We start from the raw sequence: 20,595 nt of genomic DNA, 5'->3' as shown, positions 1-20,595 counted from the left end.
CTATACTGTTCCTCTAGAATTTCGCCCACGAGAAACCAGGCCTGTTTTTGCTTTACTTATGCTCATCCATTTGTTGTTGTGTGTAGAAATACTTGTAGTTGTTGTGTTAAGAATTGCTTTCCTGTTCTTTGTCTTCCTAACTTGCAACTTTTCTCTGTTTTTTGTTTTTTTTCTGACAGCTCATGGGTGCTCTGACTGTAGGATCGTGCTGACTGACCCCTCTGGAGTTTTCACTTCTCCATGCTTCCCCAGTGATTATCCAAACAGTCAAGCGTGCAAGTGGATCATCCGAGCACCTCATGGGTTCATCATACAGCTAACATTTATTGATTTTGACATTGAGGAGGCTCCAGGCTGCATTTATGATTCACTGACATTAGACAATGGAGAAAGCCCAATGAACCTGTGTGGCATCACTGCCAAAGGATTATCTTATAACTCTACCGGAAATGAAATGATTGTGTCATTTAAAAGTGACTTCAGTATCCAAAAGAAAGGCTTTAGTGCCAGCTATGTACGAAGTAAGTAAACTCAAAGTATTTTGTCCCTCTTAGAGATATTAGAATTAAATACTGGAGAATAGGAGGCTTAGGGGGGAACTCATTGCTGTCTACAACTACCTGAAGGGAGGCTGTAGCCAGGTGGGGTTGGTCTCTTCTCCCAGACAACCAGCAACAGAACAAGGGGACACAGTCTCAAGTTGTGCCAGGGGAATTATAGGCTGCATGTTAGGAGGAAGTTCTTGCCAGAGAGAGTGATTGGCATTGGAATGGGCTGCTTGGTGAGGTGGTGGAGTCACCATCCCTGGAGGTGTTCAAGAGAAGACTGGATGAGGCATTTAGTGCCATGGTCTAGTTGAGTAGCTAGGGCTGGGTGCTAGGTTGGACTGGATGATCTTGGAGGTCTCTTCCAGCCTGCTTGATTCTATACACTGTAAGAATTAGAGCAATACTCCCCAAAGAAATCAAGTCTTCCATGAAAAGGGAATGATGGGGAGACTTGCAAGGTAAAACTAGTTATGGGTTGATTACTTTCTTTTTCTTTGGAACAAAAGAAATTGTATTATTGTGGAACATGGTGTGAAGTACATTAGAAAAACTTTCCATATGCAAGGGTTTTTAATGGTGCCTCTCCCTGCAGATTTATGCTGGAGGGTTTGGAAGCAGGACACCTGTCCTTCAGGTCAATGTACCTGCAGAGTTACATGGAAAGGAGAGTGTGAGAGGGAACTTAGCTGAGCCAGAAGCGGGGCCAGCCTGGACCTCTGACCCCATGGGGCACCCAACAGTGGGGAGGAGTTTATGCGCAAGTCAAAACTTCTCAGGGTTTCTTCTGGGCTCTAGAAACAAACTCCCAGAGATGAGCTAGCATGTTCCAGCTCCTTGACCTTTCTTTCCCTTCTGTAACTACATGGCAATGTTCAGATTTTTAAAAGTCCAACAGCTGGCAATTAAAAAGAAAAAGATACTCATGCCTTTTCCCCTAGAAGATGACAAATGTCATATGATTGATGCTTGCTTTGTTATTTAAAGTGTTAAGTGCAAGTTCCTCTGACATGATGGTAAAGGGCAGCAAGGTAGTGGAGGGCATTAGAATGATCACTCGCAGACATCTGTGAGTCAACATTCATCCTCTTCAGAGGTACAGTTCACAGTTGCACGATCTCAGCAGGCTTTCTTTTGTCAAAATTACACACCTTGAAGTGAACACTAATATTGCATCCAGCATTTATATTACTGTAGCACACTTATGTTCTATTGATTGACTGGCTGCTGTAGAAATACAGAGCACAGGGGTTTGCAGTTGTCTCCAGTTACAAGGAAATCCTCCCTGTGCTTTATTTTGATTGTAGTATTTATCATAAATACCATACATGTAAAAAGAATTAAGATAGCAACCCCCAGAAATCACCTGGTGAAGGAAGTCCTAATTATGCCAGCAAAATTTGTGTGCAGTTCTGAAAGGGGAAAAAAAAGGTAACATCATATCAGAGGAGCTAAAAATATTTATTTCTACTGAGGTCCTTCCATGCTGGCAAAATGAATGCAGTAATAATTCTAGGAGCACTTATTTTTTCTGAAAGTGGAAGCAAATTTTCTGAAGGGTGTCTCTATTTGAAAATAGAAGCTTTTGCTGTATTGCAAGAAGTTGTAAAATCAGGTGGATCAGACAAAGTTAAATGCAACCCGATTAAGCAAAGTGATTTCTTTATATCTCTCTAATACTGTTTTATTATAAGGGAAGAGATGACTTATAGTTGGAATCAAAAGATTCAGTACTGTCCTCAGATATATTCAGTAAGGAGGAGAGGAAATATAGTTAGAGAACCACTGGTGTGTACATACCTATAGGTAATATGTATTTTTATTAAAACAAAGATACTACCTCAGTGCCAAATTGAATTGTACCTTGCACTCATAGATAGCATTATTAAAGTTAAATAATATTGGAAGATATTCTTTTCAGTATGACAGCTGCTCCCCAGCTTGCATAATGATAGCAGTGACCTTCACCAGTGATATACTTGAATGGTTCACATATGTGCTGCTTCAGAAACTCTAAGGCTTCCTATTAAACATCTGCTGAATTTTCTTTCATTGCTCTAGCCTGACGTGAGGATGATTAGGGGACTGGAACACATGCCTTATGAGGAGAGGCTGAGGGACCTGGGCCTTTATAGTCTGGAGAAGAGAAGACTGAGAGGGGACCTAATATATGTTTATAAATATCTCAGGGCTGGGTGTCAGGAAGGGGAGGACAGGCTCTTCTATCTTGCTCCCTGGGAGAGGCCAAGGACCTATGGATATAAGCTGTAGCACAGGAGGTTCCACCTCGCACAAGGGGGAACTTCTTTGCTGTAAAGATCCCGGAACACTGGAACAGGTTCTCCAGAGAGGCTATGGAGTCTCCTTCTCTGGAGGCTTGCAAGCCCTGTCTGGATGCTTTCCTCTGTGACCTGAGCTAGATTGTATGGTCCTGCTCTGGCAAGGGGGTTGCACTGGATGACCTCGCTGGGTCCCTTCCAACCTCTAACATCCTGTGATCCTGTGGTCTTGGTTTTGACTGTGTATACCAGAAGTGCCAGCTGCATGCATATATGGCAAATAGTAACTGTTTTCTGCTTATTGAGCACAGTCTTGCAATGTCTGTAACACTGGCTTACAGGCAAAGATCAAGGCAATGCTTAACCCAGCAATAGATACAGAAAAGAGGCTTGGTAAAGCAATAATAATGTGCTCTGTCCCTGCCCATGGCATGGGGGGTTTGGAGCTAGATGATCCTTCAGATCCCTTCCAGCCCTGACAATTCTGTAATTTTACCATTCTGTTGCTTTCATGTTCTAAAAGCATGCAGAAACAGAATGTCAGCACACATACACACATAAATTATGATGCAGCTGCATGGCAGATACAGTACCATGTTCAGTCCCTGTAAAGGATTCCAAAAGCCATTGGGGAAATTGCACACCCCTTCGCTTCAGCTCTCCAGTGAAGTTTCATAGCTCCTTTGTCAAGCTGAAACCACTGCTGTTACTACAAGCATGATACCTGGCTAAAATCATTCATTTCTCCCAGAGCAAGTGGCCTAGTGTTTTATTCATATTTAACTTCTGTTCCTCTGAAATCATCATATGTAAATAATCAAACTAAGTAGATTTTTCAGTTCTGCTTTTCACAGAGTAATGCAAAGTTGGAAAGTGTATTCAAAGAAACACAGCAATTTGCTATATAGTACTTTAAAATACATTAATGGTACAATATGTACACAAGACAAAATATATGTGGGGAAAGACAAATATAAATGAGCGAGTTTTGGGATGGAATTGGCCAAGAATAGAACAGGTTTTGTGTGACTGCTCAATTTTATGTAAGAGCAGTTTCAAACTGAGTTTCACAGAGCACATCCTGTTATCCACAACAAGCTGACCGCCCACACAGGTGTTGGCTTTCCTCGTTGTCACCTCCTGCAATACACCCAACAGGAGATGGATGGACCAGATCCTCAGCAGCAGTAAATGAATGCAGCTTTGCCAGTCTTAGGGGAATTGTGTCAATTTACACCAGCTGAAGAGCTGGCATGTTAAATAAATAATGTTGTAATGGTTAACTCATAAGTAATAGAGCTCCACTGGTGAGTAGAAGTCACACAGTTGCCAAAAGGAGAGAAAGGAGAACTAATAGACCTCTGGTAGTAGAGAAATGCTTGGGACAATGTCATGTGAAATGAACTGACAGTTCAAGTAGTACCACAGCAGTCCAAATTAAAAGCACAGTCCAGCACAGTAGTAGCAAAAAAGCCTCTCAAATAGCAAGTTGGTATATACACACTTGGAGGTGTCATTAAAGTATTTCTTTCAGCATCAGAGAAGGAGCAGATGAAAGCAGTGAAGCTAGGAACAGCTGAAGCCACCACTTAAGCACTGAACCATACTGAAAAGCCCATCAACTGGCAGGAATGCAGCCTTCCATGCAAAGGGTTGTAAAATACACTCTGAGGACTCCCAGCTCAATTATATGTAAAGGCGCATACAAGATGTGCAGCAGGGAGCTGCATGTAAGCTAGGGGCTCTGAAAAGCAACAGAGGCAGGCTTTGTGTCATCCCAGAGCTCCTGAGAAAGCAAATGTGGGTCTCAGAACAGTGTCTGGTTACTCTTGCTGGATCCAGTCAGACTACTGTACATTCTTCATGAGTAAATAGCAACGTGTCCAAAATAATCCCTGTGCATTTTAATCCAGTTATCTTTCTAAGAGAAACAGTTTAACTTGAGTAATTATTCCTAAAATGTATTCTTCCTCAGAGAATGACCTGTTTCTTCAGTATTAACACCTGAAATTCATCAGTATGACAATTGGCTGTACAGCACTATTCAGGGGTTGTTTAGCCTACAGAAGAGGAGGCTCAGGGCTGACCTCATTGCTGTCTACAACTACCTGAAGGGAGGTTGTAGCCAAATGGGGTTTGGTCTCTTTTCCCAGGCAACCAGCAACAGAACAAGGGGACACAGTCTTAAGTTGTGCTGGGGGAAGTATAGGCTGGATGTTAGGAAGAAGTTGTTGCCAGAGAGAGTGATTGGCATTGGAATGGGCTGCTTGGTGAGGTGGTGGAGTCACCATCCCTGGAGGTGTTCAAGAAAAGACTGGATGAGGCACTTAGTGCCATGGTCTAGTTGACTGGCTAGGGCTGGGTGCTAGGTTGGAGTGGATGATCTTGGAGGTCTCTTCCAACCTGGCTGATTCTATGATTCTACTTAATGTTGATGGCAGGATTCTGTTTTCTCCACATGGTCTAAATACTTGTCAGTTTTGTTCTTTCACCATGTGGGGAAGGCAACAGTGTTTAGGTCTCCCAGATAAATACATCAGAGTGTAATAGGCTTGTTCAGTACTGGAGCAACATCCTCTCTGTTTATTTCTCTTCTATACTGTTTAAATGTGACCAGGTGGTCTATAACTCTCCTGCCCACCCTAACACAGGCTACACAGTGCTTATATGAGTGATCTTTCTTATTTTTCAAGTCTTGAATCCTTATACTTCTTCTGGAACATTTTCCATGTTATGTAAAGAAGCTTACAGTGTAATTAACCCATGGAAAGAAATGTCTCTGTTTTCAGTGGAGAGTTGAACACATTTTCTATCTATAAAATTATTACAACATACTTTTGCCCTTGGAAATAAAAAAAGAAGTATCTCTGAAGTAAATCCAGTAACTGTAAAGGCCCAGTATTTTTCTCTCTTCCCACCCATTCTTCGGTTGCTGGGTTGGCCAGTAATGTGCAATGCTTTATTTTATTTTACTACATAACATATTGATCAAATTACATCCTTGTATATATCCAAATATGGTAGCTTGGAGCTCAGAGTCTTTGCAATGCCACAGCATACACAGAATCCTTATATCCCATACATCTGACTTATTTTCCTGAGCATGACATGACAGTTGCTCTTCCCCAGCATGCGTCACCCTCTGATATGGAAAGAGTTTTATTTCATTCTGGGATACTGTATGATGTGGCATCACTTAAAAAATCCTAGAGAGATTAGATATGAACTACTCTAGTAGTTATCCTTCAGGTCCAGTTTCACTTCCACCATATACAGTGAGGTATATACAAAGAGGTATTGGACATTTACTGGATGTGTAGTCAGCCATGAAACAGCAGACCCAGAAATAAAACTAAGGGCTGCTGCAGTCTGATCTTGTTGACTTTGATACTTTAGCATGGCTGGTAACCTGAAACTTCTCTCAGTGGAGAAATTGACTGAAAAGTTTTGCTGCCATAAATATGCCAATAAAATGGATCATATCAACATTTCATTTTGAAGAGCAGTGTTCTCCAAATTAGGGTGAACAGAAGCATCTGTTGTATGATACTGCTCTTCACATTTGGTGACTGCCTTGTTGCCAGTGCAAATCAGAATATTTAATAATGATTGGAGACAGACTAATTCTGACCATACTTAAATATCCTTCCTGCACAGGATCACAGGATGTTAGTGGTTGAAAGGGACCTCCATAGATCGTAGAGTCCAGCTCCCATGCCAGAGCAGGGCCACAGAATGTAGCTCAGGTCACAGAGCAATGCATCCAGACAGGGCTTGAAAGACTCCAGAGAAGGAGACTCCACAGCCTCTCTGACGAGCCTGTTCCAGTGCTCTGTGACCCTTACAGTAAAGAATTTCTTCCTCATGTTGAGGTGGAACTTCCTGTGCTGTAGTTTACATCCATTGCCCCTTGTCCTGTCACAGGGTGCAGCTAAGAGCCTATCCTCTTCCTCTTGACACCCAGCCCTCAGATATTTATAAACATTGATTAGATTCCCTCTAAGTCTTCTCTTCACCAGACCAAAAAGCCCCAGGTCCCTCAGCCTCTCCTCACAGGGCAGTGCTCCAGCCCCTTAATCATCTTCATCACTCTCCATTGGACTCTTTCAAGTAGATCCCTGTCCCTCATGAACTGGGGAGCCCAAAACTGAACACAGTATTCCAGGTGAGGTCTCACCAGGGCAGAGTAGAGGGGGAGGAGAACCTCCCTCAATCTGCTGGCCATACTCCCCTTAATGCAAATGCAGTCTGTATTTTCAGGAGGACTGACCATTTCTAGATATTTATGCAAAACACAAAACTGCTGACCCAAATATTAGCAAATAGTGAACACCTTGGGTATAAAATTCATGAACATGCATTGCAGTATTCAACCAGAAGGCTACTGGGAACAAAATTTGAAAGCCTAATGCTTTGTGGAAAGCCTTTAGCTGAATTCAGGAACAAAGTACAATGGGAGATGTCTTCTGTTGCCGCATTCAAAAGAAGCAAAGCCTGAACTTCATTGCTGTAGTGCAGTCATGCAGACAAGTAATTAAAATAATATATCTTAAAAGCAAATTGTAGAATCAACCAGGTTGGAAGACACCTTCAAGATCATCCAGGCCAACCTAGCACCCAGCCCTAGCCAGTCGTCTAGACCATGGCACCAGGTGCCTCATCCAGGCTTTTCTTGAACACCTCCAGGGACAGTGCCTCCACCACCCTCCCTGGGCAGCCCATTCCAATGCCAATCACTCTCTCTGGCAACAACTTCCTCCTAACATCCAGCCTATACCTCCCCTGGCACAACTTGAGTCTGTGTCCCCTTGTTCTGTTGCTGGTTGTCTGGGAGAAGAGACCAACCACTACCTGGCTACAACCCGTGCAGGGTTTTTCTAAGAACTGCTTTATTCCATTGCCTAATGCACCCTTACTACATGAATGAGTAGTAAGTTTTTTAGAGTGTTGGAAGTTAGTAGGTAGTATGTCATAATCTTACTCTTCCTGCCGATACAGGGGTCATGAAGTGTGTGTTGTGCAGCATTCCCTGCATGTTACATCCAGCTGAGTGCACTCCCAAGCTGAAGTGCCCTGGATGTGTGCTATTGGTGTCTTACAGCCATAAAAAACACCCAATGAACGTTTGATTTAATGAATGTTCCTTTAACCCCTTCTGCCAATCTGCCTTTACACAATGAATTTAGTTTTGTTTTGTTAATTTATTTGTCTGCTTCTGGTTCTAGTTGCTGTGTCTCTGAGAAATCAGAAAGTCATCATTCCCCAGGTTCCTGATGTCGATGTTGTGTCTGTGTCAGAGACTGTCTCAGTCCCAGAGCTCAGCCAGTTTACGCTGTGCTTTGAAGCTACCAAGGGCAGCAGCGATGACAACGATGACTGGAAGGTTTTCTCCTACACTGATACCTTTTCAACAGAAGTCTTCAGCTTCGGGAAGACCACAAAAGGCCATTTCCTGACCATCTCAGGCCAGCAGTGCATCCTGGAGAAGGCATTGCCCCGAAACACAGAGTTTTTCACAGAAACCTTTCAACAGCTCTGTCTGGTAGGGGACAGCTTCGCAGGCAGTATAGGTATATATGCCAAAAGCACCTACCATACAGAGTACTGTCCAGATATCTCTGGCAAATTTATCCCAGGAAACGGGAGGCTGGTGCTGGGCTCTAACAGCAATGAAGTGAGCTCTCTAAATGGGGACATTTACAACTTCCGCCTCTGGAATTTCACCATGAATTCGCAAACACTGGCCAACCTCAGCTGCGATGTGAAAGGAAACATTGTCGACTGGGAAAATGAATTCTGGAGTATTCCAACTTCAGCACTGAAAGCAGAAAACAATTTGAGTTGTGGTGAGTATGCCCTGCCAAATCTTTTTTGCATGTTTTCTCTGCGCACGTCTACATTGTGCTGAACATATATAGCAGCATGGAGAAAAAAGAATTCCTGTGAAAGAAATACAGTTAGGTTTTACCTTCTTATACTGTAGCTCAACTCTGAGCATGCACAGAGGCTTTGAAACGGTAGAGAGTTGATTCCTAAATAAAACAATCCCCTAAATACTGATTTGCTGCTTCAAATGATCGGAGATCAAAGCATTTACTAAATGGTTTGTTTATCTGGCTTCTGCTCATACAAAAAGGTTGTTTATTGGCCTTCTCCTCATACAAAAAGGGAATAATAGGCAAGTACCTGCTAGCCTCAGTGGTCTCTGGAGTAAAAAATGGGTGTTAACTAACCATTTAGTAAATATTTTTGTACCTGCCCTTTGATTAGAGAGAAGGAGCACTTCCTAGACTTACGCTGTGTGTGCAGAGCCAGCAGAAGCAGTGACAAAGCAACAGCGATTGAGACAGAAAAGTACCAGAAAAATTTAAATTAAGAAGGCAGTCAGGAAAGGGTTTAGGTCAAAATCATCATGTTTTATCTTAATTGTGGCATGTTATCTGTCTTCTTTTAACTGTTAATTAATGAATGCCTTTCTTCCTGTGGCTTCCTCCAGAAGATAAATTTCAATACGCTGCCCAACCTGTTCTTATGCCATGGCTCAGACTCTTGATATTCATAAGGATCCAGCTATAATTTTCATGTATGTGTATATTAGTACAGCTGGTTGACACTTTAAAACTGAAACTTTTTTTTTTCCATATGACTCAGAAAAAAAAAAAAAAGATTAAAAGAAAATCACATCAGGTTAGAGGTTGAAAGAGACCTCCAGAAATGATCAAGTCAACTCTCCCTGCCAAAGCGGGATCATCTAAGGCAGACCACATAAGAATGCCTCCGAGCAGGTTGTGAAAGGAGACACCACAAGCCCTCTGGGAAAAATAATTGAAAAATCATTATCACTTTGGATCATTTATTCCAATCATTATTTTTTTAATATTAAAAAAAGAAGCCACTTTTTGGGTTATTAACAATTTTACAGATATTTGGATAAAATGAGTAGGAGAAAATCTGAATCATGGCCAACGGCAGCCTATGCATGCAGAGATGATCAGGCCACACCTTGAGTACTGTGTCCAGTTCTGGGCCACTCAATTCGAGAGAGATGTTGAGATACTGGAACATGTCCAGAGAAGGGTGACAAAGCTGATGAGAGGCCTAAAACACAAACCCTGTGAAGAGAGGCTGAGGGAGCTGGGAATGTGCAGCCTGGAGAAGAGGAGGCTCAGAAGTGACCGACCTCATTGCTGTCTACAGCTACCTGAATGGAGGTTGTAGCCAGGTGGGGTTGCTCTCTTCTCCCAGGCAACCAGCAATAGAACAAGGGGACACAGTCTCAAGTTGTGCTGGGGGAGGTATAGGTTGGATGTTAGGAGGAAGTTGTTGCCAGAGAGAGTGACTGGCATTGGAATGGGCTGCCCAGGGAGGTGGTGGAGTCACTGTCCCTGGAGGTGTTGAAGAAAAGCCTGGATGAGGCACTTAATGCCAGGGTCTAGTTGATTGGACAGGGCTGGGTGCTAGGTTGGAGTGGATGATCTTGGAGGTCTCTTCCAACCTGGTTGATTCTGTGCTTCTGTGATGCTTGTGAAAACGAGCTGCTGTCAGACCTCAGGCCTTCTATCAAAGCAAATACACATTAGCTTAAAAAAAATTAAAAGTTAATCAATTACAATTTTTTTTGAGCCATACCATATCTTTTCATGTCTAATGTCCTCTCCAATTTTGCCTTCTTTTCCTCTGATACCTGACTGCTTTATAGTTTAAACTTAGTTTAAATAGTGTCAGTATAACTGTGCCCTGACAAAGCACTAACCACTATGATACAGGCTTTCCTGGACCAGAGTATTTCCTAAAAGAAAACACTGGGTTCAGTGCCATTTCAGAAATGATTCCTAATCCCAGAGATGAAATTGTTAGAATTTTCTTCCCTTCATCTTCTTGAATAAAAGCTTTCATTGTAAAACCAGCCTTCAACAGGGGAGTTGATGAGTCAGGCTATCAACCATGAATAAACCACTTACAGTAGGGAGATGACTCAAACTGATCAGGCTTCATTTAGCAGCAGTGGAAGGGTTTATGCAGAAAAGAGGCTTTTGCAGTGCTCCAATAATGCTTCCCAGGAAGCAGCACAGAACTTGAAAAAAGGCAAGCCAAGTGTTTAGAAGTGATCTCAGCATATCTATGCCTGAACAGTGCTTACATTTTTCAAGGAGAATTATTTTCATGGGCTTTTTTTTTTTTCCAAAGCTCTTACAAGTAGCTTTATGGAGCATAAAAACACTTGGCAAATTGTTCCAGATAATCTTTTCATAGTTTTACCTTCTCCTGGTTTATTCCTTAAACTAATGTTTTCACAGCTGTGCAATCATGGTGGGGTGTTTCTGTAAGACTTGATGGAATCCTGTTTTTATTGCGGTACCTCTGCAGAGCTTGCGTTTAAAGGTGTATGTACACAGCCTGGCTATCCGCACTCACTTTAAAGCAAGCAGCCTAGGTAGCAGCAGCAGTGTTAAAGCCACCAATTCAGAGCTCTCTGCAGCCAAACTGAGGAGTGTGTAACAAATTTTGGTACTGATTTTGGAGCCTGTAGTGGCTACACCTATACCAGGATATCGCCTACTCGGTTTTCAGATAACATTGCTGCATGGATGTCCATGCCTGCAGTTGCGTTTGCTTCTTACACAGTTCATACTATCTCTTCATTCTCAAAGGTCTGAAGAATACTTGATTTTGCTGTCCAACTCAGGCAGCGGAATGATATTTGAAGATGAGTTGATTGAGAGATGTCGAGGTGCTGGAAGGTGTCCACAGAAGGACGACAAAGCTGGTGAAAGGCCTGGAACACAAACCCTATGAGGAGAGGCTGAGGGAGCTGGGAGTGTGCAGCCTGGAGAAGAGGAGGCTCAGGGGGGAGCTCATTGCTGTCTACAACTACCTGAAGGGAGGTTGTAGCCAGGTGGGGGTTAGTCTCTTCTGCCAGGCCACCAGCGATAGAACAAGGGGACACAGTCTCAGGTTGTGCCAGGGGAAATATAGGCTGGATGTTAGGAGGAAGTTGTTGGCTGAAAGAGTGATTGGCATTGGAATGGGCTGCTTGGGGAGGTGGTGGAGGCACCATCCCTGGAGGTGTTCAAGCAAAGCCTGAATGTGGCACTTAGTGCCATGGTCTAGTTGACTGGCTAGGGCTGGGTGCTAGGTTGGACTGGCTGATATTGGAGGTTTCTTCCAACCTGGTTGATTCTATGATATGATTTGACCTTAGTGCTGTTTATGAATAACAGAATAATAGAAAAATGCTGTTCCAAACATAAGTGCATCTCATACTGGAGAAGTCAGAATTTTGTGGTGTTCTCTGCTGACTATAAAGAAAGTGCAGTGTTTTAAGCAGATGTCTCCGTTTTAGTGAGTGAGATATATCAAAGTGTTCATGTCTGTTGTTCACATTACTGACCATGCCACCTAGCTTCATAAAGTAGCTTATGGTGAGTATCTCTTAACATCCAAATCATGATATTTTCTTTAGTGGACATAGTGGGAAGGTCTTGCCAGAATTCAACCCAATTAAAATTTTAACAAGCTGACTAACTATATTCACTGAAAGTATCCCTCTTTAAAGTATACAGTTGTGGTGAGTTGAGCCTGGCTGGACACCTGGTGCCTACCAAAGCCTTCCTCAGCTGAACAGGGGGAGAGAAAATGCAATGAAGGGCTCATGCTTAAGATAAGGACAGAGAGTGATCAGTCATCAGTGACCACTGCGTGCAGAAGAAACTAAACAAAGTTAGTTCAATTTATTACCAATCAAATCAGAGCAAGATAATGAGAAATACAATCAAGTCTTAAAAATGACTTCCGCTCACCTATCCTTTCTTTTCAGGCTCAACTTTACTTCCAAACTTCTCTACCTCCTTTCCCTGAGCAGGACTGGGGAATGGACATTACAGTCAGTTCATCACACATTTTCTGCTATGCCTTCCTCCTCAGAAGGAGGACTCCTCACACTCTTCACACTCTTCCTTGACTCCAGTGTGGAATCCTCCTCTGAACTTCTCCACCATGACTCCCTCCTGTGGACTATAGTTCTTCAGAAACTGCTTCAGTGTGGGACCCTTCCATGTAGTGCAGGTCTTCAGAAACAGGTTGCTGCGCTCTGGGTACCCCACAGGATTAGAAGTCCTGGCAGAAAACGCACTCGCGGTGTCCTGACAGGAGCCTGCTCTAATGTGGACTTCTGATGGGGGTCACAGTGTTCTTTGGGCATCTGCCTGCTCTGGTGTGGGGTGTTCTGTGGACTGCAGGGGGACAGCCTGCCTCACTGAGGGGTGGTTGTGGCCAGGAGGAGGTTGCTCTCTTCTCTCAGGTGGCCAGCACCAGAACGAGAGGACACAGCCTCAGGCTGCGCCAGGGGAGATTTAGGCTGGAGGTGAGGAGAAAGTTCTTCACTGAGAGAGTCATTGGACACTGGAATGGGCTGCCCGGGGAGGTGGTGGAGTCACCGTCCCTGGGGCACTTCAAGGCAAGGTTGGATGTGGAACTTGGTGCCATGGTCTAGCCTTGAGCTCTGTGGTAAAGGGTTGGACTTGATGATCTGTGAGGTCTCTTCCAACCCTGATGATACTGTGATACTATGTGCTTCACCATGGGTTTCAGCAGAGTCTCTTCTCTGACACCTGGAGCACCTCCTCTCCCTTCTTGGCATCTGCATAGTTGTTTCTCCCACATGTTCTCACATCTGTCTCCCCACTTTTGTAAAGTTGGGCTGGATTTTTGGTTTTAGCTCTACCAAATAAAATCACGCAGAAATAAGGAGATAACTTACATCAGGGTTGGATATTGACAGCTTATTATTAGCAAATGTATTCTGGGGGGAATAAAATCTTATGTAGGAGTGTGTATGTTCACATAGAACAGCCTTCCTGGCGTTCATGCTGAGTTTTCTTGAGGTTAGCATGTTTTAAGTTCTGCCTTATTTTTGTCAGCAATGTGTCTAATGGTATCTGTGGCATGACACAATTTCTGTTTCAATTCCTGTTCTTATATCACAGGAAGTATTTTCCTAGCTGTCTCCAAGTGGTGATGGGTGGTGGCTCTTTATAGTAAGATACAAGTTTTGTGAGAGAACATCACTGAGTCAATGTGATTCTGAAGCAGTAAAGCAAAAGCCAAAAGGGTAACCCTCACAGGAGGTTATTTATGACCCAGTATGCAAGAGCAGCTCTATCTGCGGTTGAACTTCTGGGATACACAAGGTGTAATTAATGCACCAGGTGTAATTAGCCAGTTCTTTTTCAGTAGCCATTCTTATGTGCCCTGGTTTTGTCTCTGTGTCATCAAAGTGTGTGCATGTTGTTATGAATAATTCAGTAGGGATAGAGACTTACAACATTATCTTCTTATAAATCATGCATACCAGAATACTAATCACACCCACGTCCCAGGCAGAGGAACAAGTTTAATCACCTTTTATCTAGTTGGTGTCTGTCACAGGCAGATTACTCAGAGGTGTGTGGTGGATAACCTGTGCTGCAGCAGCAAAGTGTGGCTGGTTCTCCAAGACACATGCTATTATGCATGATTGCATAACTCCCATGGCCATGTGAACTCTTCTGCTTAAAGCCATTTCACAGGGTACATGCAAGCTGCCTTCATTTAGTGGAGTTACTTAATGAAAGCTAAATACATGACTGTAACTTGCAAGTCTGTGGGGTTTTCATGGATCCCTCAGCTGCAACAGAAAACAAGAACCCAAGTCTCACAGGCAATAGTAGCATCAGTTCCACCACGGCAAGAAGTTAGGAAGAGGACTGTGTAACTGCAGCATTAATATATTGAGAAACCTGTCAATTTTCTTCCCAAGAGACAAACCTTTCTAATTATTTTGCTTTCTTTTTCTAAAGGCTCATACTTAATTCCCTCTTCTGGAATTGAACCAACCAGTTGTGCAAACCTGGGAAGCCTTTGCCAAGGTAAGAAGCCTGGGTCATTTTCACGGTTTCATCCTCTTCAAGTGTTCTGAACATACAATATGTGGGAAAAAGTGTGATCACTCTCCTGCTAACACGTTTTCCAAATAGCCTTCATGATATTAAAACTGAATTAATTGACTGCTTTATTTTTTTCCCCATTTCTTTTCCTCCTGCATATTTTGACAGTAAAATATTAACCAGGCTAAGAAGTGACTACATCTGTAAATAATAAATGGGCAGATGTAAAAAAAGGAACTGACTACTATTATTTTTTCCCAGTAAGCTATTTGGAGGTTAAATAATGTGATATTAGCAGGTAAAAATTTAATATCAACCAGCAACATCCAGCAGTTAATATTTACTGAGAGACTTGTTACAGTGCTTGCTGGTGGTTTTCATAGTGTAAAAGTGGCTGCATAGAAGGATCTGTTAGGTGTCTTTAAAGGTGAGCTTAGTTGAATTGAAAGAACAGGTGAACCCTATTTCCCATGCCATGTGAATCATTGGGCATGCAAGGGCAGGTAAGTCTTTCTGCTTTGTTTAGAGTTTGAAATTGTATGAAAATTCTCTGCATGAACATAAACCCTTTTCTACAATACCTTCAGGAACACCTAGTGAGGTGCACCCTGCGTTAAACTTTAATCGTGGCAGCAGCTGCACCAAAGCCAATGTTTAGCTCTGTAACCCTTTTCACAGGCTGAATGATGGAAGAAGGTGACAGGAAAGAATAAAAACCAAAAGGGTAGGAGGATATGTCTCAAAGGTCTTTCAAAATGGACATTTACAAGTAGCTTAACAATGAAAATGCATTCTGCTTGGGAAGCCAGTGAGATATCTATGTCAATCTTCAATGTACTTCTCCCAGATTTGCCTGAAGTGAATCTGACTCAGGTTCTTGGAGCATATTGTACTGATTTCACCTTGGAAAGTGAAATGCCAGTTATGTCCATAATAAGATTTCAAGCAGTAGTTTTCAGGCATCATATCCACAAAGCACAATATGATCTAAATACTACTACAGGAGCACCTTATGTAAATGTGACAGCAGCAATTATTCAGTATTGTTTTTTTTTTATGTAAAAGGTAATACAGCCACCATATAAAGAACTTTGTGTAGTCTCTTAGAAAAGAGTTCTTTCTCTTAGAAAGAACTCTGAGCATTTTCCTCTATCAATATGGCATAGTGTGAAAGGAGAGAGAAAATCTTTCATTAGGTCAGTGAATATAGCTGTAGAAATGGACACAGTTTCATCAAACCAGGCCTGTTTTTCTAAAAGCCTCATGCTTTTTTCCAGCTTTGTTAACTTGTCTAGTAGAAGATATTGCCTCTAATAAAAGATGCTACCTTTCAAACTTGCCTCTCTTAACTTCTTAGACCGTCACATCTTCAGTAAAGGTTCTGAGTACTTTGATGAAGGTAAAACCTCTTTCCTTCTCTGAAAGTTGCTCAGTAAAGTGTCACTGTTGTTCTGTTTCACTATGGACATGGCAGATCAGCTTTATCCTGTTCATCATCATCTTTACTGTCATAATAATGAAAAACAGTAAAAAGGTGCCTGGGCATTTCTCTCAGCACTGCAGACCTGTTTGAAACTGAGAGGCCAGTTTGGATTCCTCTTTTATTTGTTTGTTGTGTGTTATGCAGTAGCACCCGTAGCAGTCTGTGAATGCCAGATTATGTCAGCTGCAGCCTGATGAAAGAGCTGTTTTCTTCATTAAGTTCAGCAGATACTTTCATTCATTGGAAGATGCCTTCTTTAACAGTACGGACTGAAAGATACAGTCAGAAGCCTTATAACTTGTTTGCCAGGCAGTATGGCCCTGATGTTTCATGTAAGATCTTTTGTTGCACTATTACAGGGTGTCATTTTATATACTCACTTTCCCAGTTAGAACCTGCTTTCTGCAGTGTCTAATTCATCCTTCTCTGTCCCTGCATTTCTTACTCAATGAAACCTGAACACGAGCCTGCTCCCTGAGACTTTCAGAAACAACAGATTAGCTAAAACAACCTCACAAAAAAATCAAAAGTGCCACCTCTTCGCTTAACATTTCCAGTTTGGTTCTTGGCCACAATCTAGAAAAGCCTTCTAACACTGTCAGGTTAAACTGCATCAACCTTCAGGTTTTAGAAAGAGTTATCAGGAAGTAAGAAATCTGTCAGTGAGTGGATTTTCATTCTCTGGGAGTTACTAGATACAACTACATTATTTTCCAAATTATTATTTAAGAATATAGTGGTGAAATCTTTTAATTCCTTTAGTGTATGCACCCTCCCAATCCACTGAGGGGGAAATGTGCAGTTTTGTCTTCTCACTCTGCTCTCTGGTTTTCCTGGGAAACATTTGCCAGGATTGTATGGAGTGACACACGTTAGTGTTAGTGAGAACAGTGCAGCTGAGATCGTACCTGAAGCTTTGAAAATGCTTATTCTACTTTTAATTATTCCAAGTCTGATTTCAGTTCTTTTTATTGTCCAGAGTTCAGTGGAGTTAATTGGATCCATACATGGACATTTGTTTTAGTTTCACATTTGTTTGTTGTCTTCAGTCTCTGAGTAGGGACAGTTACTCTTTTCACAAGCAATGTGCTCAATGCATACATCTTAGAACTTAAAAGATCTACTTTCTAGTCTTTACATAGCTGTTTGAATTTGAAGCTCTCATGAGAGGATTTTGAGTTTATGAAAGCAGTACAGGATTGATCTTGCAAACCTTACACTGGCAAAACTCCCACTGAAATCAGTGAAAGCAAAGATTGCATGGTTGGGATCTCAGTTCATATTCATTCATCACTTTGTGCAGAAAAAAAGAGTGTGTTTATTTGGCATTTATTGCACTGTGTGCAAATGGTTTCATTTTACATTGTCATGCATTGTTCCCATTTTGTCTTACCTTATTAACATTCATATTTCATTCAAGTTCACCTCTTTCTCATCTTTATTACCAGCTACTGTAAATGCTACTACTCCTACACCACCCACTGTCACCACTAACATGCCTGATACTAACAGAAAAGATAATCCAAACAATGGTAAGAAATCCTGTGTTACATTTTTGCTTGTACTGTGTCTAGAGTGGATTGATTGTATTTTAAGGTGGTTATTTTTCCTACTGTCATAATGTCAAGGGTCATGTCTCAGTTCTGGTCTCATTTACACTGAAATAAATCAAGGGTAGCTTTGCTGAACCATGTGAGAACGGTGTAAATAGGAACACAAACCAAACTTGCTTATCTTTATTACCTTTACCCAGGTCTTATACAAAAGGGATGCAATTGATGTCACCCATGCAAAGAATGAGGAAGGTGGGAAGGACTTTTAAAAAGGGTCTGAGAAAACCCATGCTACTTAAATGTCATAAGGCTGCATATTCTGTAGCACTGCAGAGCTCTGGATCAGGTAGCCAGAGTGGTAGTATGCTAGAATTGTCAGTTCCTCACTATTCAGGCACAGGAGCCAAGTGGAACCATTCCTATGGAGCAAAGCCACTTCCACTGAGTCAACAGGAATCTTTCCACTGACTTCAAGAAGAGCCGGATCAGACTTTACTAGGGAAAATGTTGACGGTATCAGATATCATTTACTTTTCATTTAGAAAGATTAAGGGGAAAAATAAGGTAGTAAATGAGCCTATTATTAGCACAGGGAAAAAAACAGGGATTTCTTTTGAGGTTTTCTCAAATTCTATGATGTCACTGTCTCCTAGAGAGTGAGCATCATTCTGAGAGACACGGGTAAAATATATATTAGTTTGTTAAAGATAATTGTTAAACATTATTAACAACACAGAGATAAATTTCTGCAGTTTTCATCTGAGACTTCTATTTTTGCTGTGTGCTCCACAAAATAAATTAGGCTCTGGGGATTTTTTGTGGTGGGTTTTGGGTATTTTTATTTTTTATTTCTTTTTTTTTCCCCCAACAAGCATTAGTAGTCACTGTAGGATTTGAAATTCTTGGAGTACTGTTTTTCTCTTGGCAGATCATTTCTTGTACATTGGCAGTCAGGCAGTACAGTAGACACCATGAAAGAATTTATATTAATTCAGCCTGTTTGGATCTGCTAAGCTGTAGAAGTAAGAAGAAAGTATTGGATTTTTTTTTTTTTTCAAAATTGTGGGTTTTTTTTCTTCTTGTGGAGCCACTCACTCAGCATTCACCATGAGTGATTAATGCTGATTTTTGGAACTACAGAAGAAACTGAATGCTTTATTGGCGTTGGTATGGATAAAAGCCAGACAGTTCTGTCCTTTTTTCTTTGGCTGTGAAACTACCAAGAGAAAGGAGAGACACTGTGAAAAATAAGTCAAATTGTCTTACATTAGAAGCAAATTAAACTTTCAGCTCAGCTAGCTGGTGTCATTTTCCACTCTTGATAAGTTGATTTTCAGACCAAGAGCAGACAGTGAAGTTGCGTATATTTGCTTTAATCCATTAACTATGTGGCTTACTACACACAGACCTGCAGGAATTCAGACTTCCTGCTACAGTTATCTTCAGAATGAAGAGAAATTCACCCGAATCCTCCCATTCACAGCCATGGAAGGAGCAAGAGTCTAAGATAGAAGGGGTGAAAACCATAGGAATTATTTCAACCCCAATTATTTGGCCAGTGAAACAAAGGCCTCTCCGTTTCAGTAAAAACTCAGCAGATGAGAACCCAAAGGAAAGAACCACATACAGCTTGTTTCTTCCAACCGTGTCCACATCAACTGCTCCTGAGGAGCCCAACAGCGATACCCTGTCTGCTTTTACAGAAAAAACCAACCTAGGTAGCAGTGTGATGAATCAGCTACCAAGTGAAAATATTTTTAGTTATCCCAGAAGTTCATTTCATGGCACGTCTGATGCAGCAGTTGCTTTTACAGAGCCCTCTGCGAACGCGGCGCTTCCTCTCTTTCAAAGCAGACATCCTAATGCAAAGGTAGCACAGGCTTTGGCAGATGGGCTAGGTCATTCCGACTCTGAGTCAGCGTTCCCTTCTCCCATGACTAGCAGCAGTGCTGCTTACAAACAGAAAAAAGAAACTCTGTGGATTTTGTCCTCCAACAGCAGCAGAAACAATTTTGTGCATTTAAGCAACACCTTCGAGCCTGCGAGTTTGTGGAGGAAGAGTGTATTTCATCATCCTATCAGCTTTGACAATCAAGAAGACAGACATTCTAGCTTATCTGTATCAGCTACAGAGAAGTCATCATTCCAGCAAAGGCTAGATTGGTTAGACTTCACACCTGAAGATTTTTACCTGAAACTTGTAGAAGGCAATGCTGACAGGAAAACCTTGTCTCTGTTAGCAGCAAATAGTGAATTTCAGTTTAGAGAATCTGTGCACCTTGCAAATTTAACCTCTGCAGAGACTCCACGTGCAAACCCAACAGCTTTTTTTCAGAACATGACAATGGCATACACTAAATCTGTGCCTGTTATCCAACTGACTAATTCAGTCCTGGGACATAGTAAAGAACTGCTAATGTCAGCGCTTCTAGGAGGATCAGACTGGGCAGACTCAGCATTGAAGCATGTTGTAACAACCCTGCCTGTTAATCAACAATCATTGACTCAAATATATTTGGAAAGAGACAACCTATTTATACCTGATAGCAATTACTGGTCTCATTATCTAAAACATTTGGTATATATTCAAAAGCCAAGTGAGAGCCTCAGAAGTGGAGTGCTGGGGAACAATTTAGATGCATTTCATAATAGTAATGAAAACAAAGAGTCAGCTTTTTCCATACTAGAGCCAGGGAACTTAAATAGAATTGGCAGTTCCTGGGACTCAGGTTACAAGAATTTTCCAACAAAATATGGTGATATTTCCCCTTCTTTAACAGCAGATTTCTGGACTGTTTCCTATAATCTCAA

General features: G+C 41.8%; 1 protein-coding gene across 5 annotated transcripts in view; it reads left to right on the top strand.

Annotated features, from left to right (window-relative positions):
* Positions 1-20,595, top strand: part of ADGRG6 (adhesion G protein-coupled receptor G6) — a 132,423-nt gene that overhangs the window by 50,255 nt on the left and 61,573 nt on the right. For 4 of the 5 annotated variants that reach the window (XM_064169103.1, XM_064169104.1, XM_064169106.1 and 1 more), the window contains exons 3-6: positions 180-521; positions 8,050-8,670; positions 14,662-14,730; positions 17,680-17,763. In XM_064169103.1, coding sequence (XP_064025173.1) covers positions 180-521; positions 8,050-8,670; positions 14,662-14,730; positions 17,680-17,763 — 1,116 coding nt within the window. The remainder of the gene's footprint in view (positions 1-179; positions 522-8,049; positions 8,671-14,661; positions 14,731-17,679; positions 17,764-20,595) is intronic. The other variant, XM_064169105.1, reaches the window with a different exon arrangement.

The sequence above is a fragment of the Pogoniulus pusillus genome, chromosome 31 (assembly GCF_015220805.1).
Source record: "Pogoniulus pusillus isolate bPogPus1 chromosome 31, bPogPus1.pri, whole genome shotgun sequence".
NCBI classification, from domain to species: domain Eukaryota; kingdom Metazoa; phylum Chordata; class Aves; order Piciformes; family Lybiidae; genus Pogoniulus; species Pogoniulus pusillus.
Note: the sequence above shows the minus strand (reverse complement) of the source record. Positions and strands in the feature narration are given on the sequence as shown.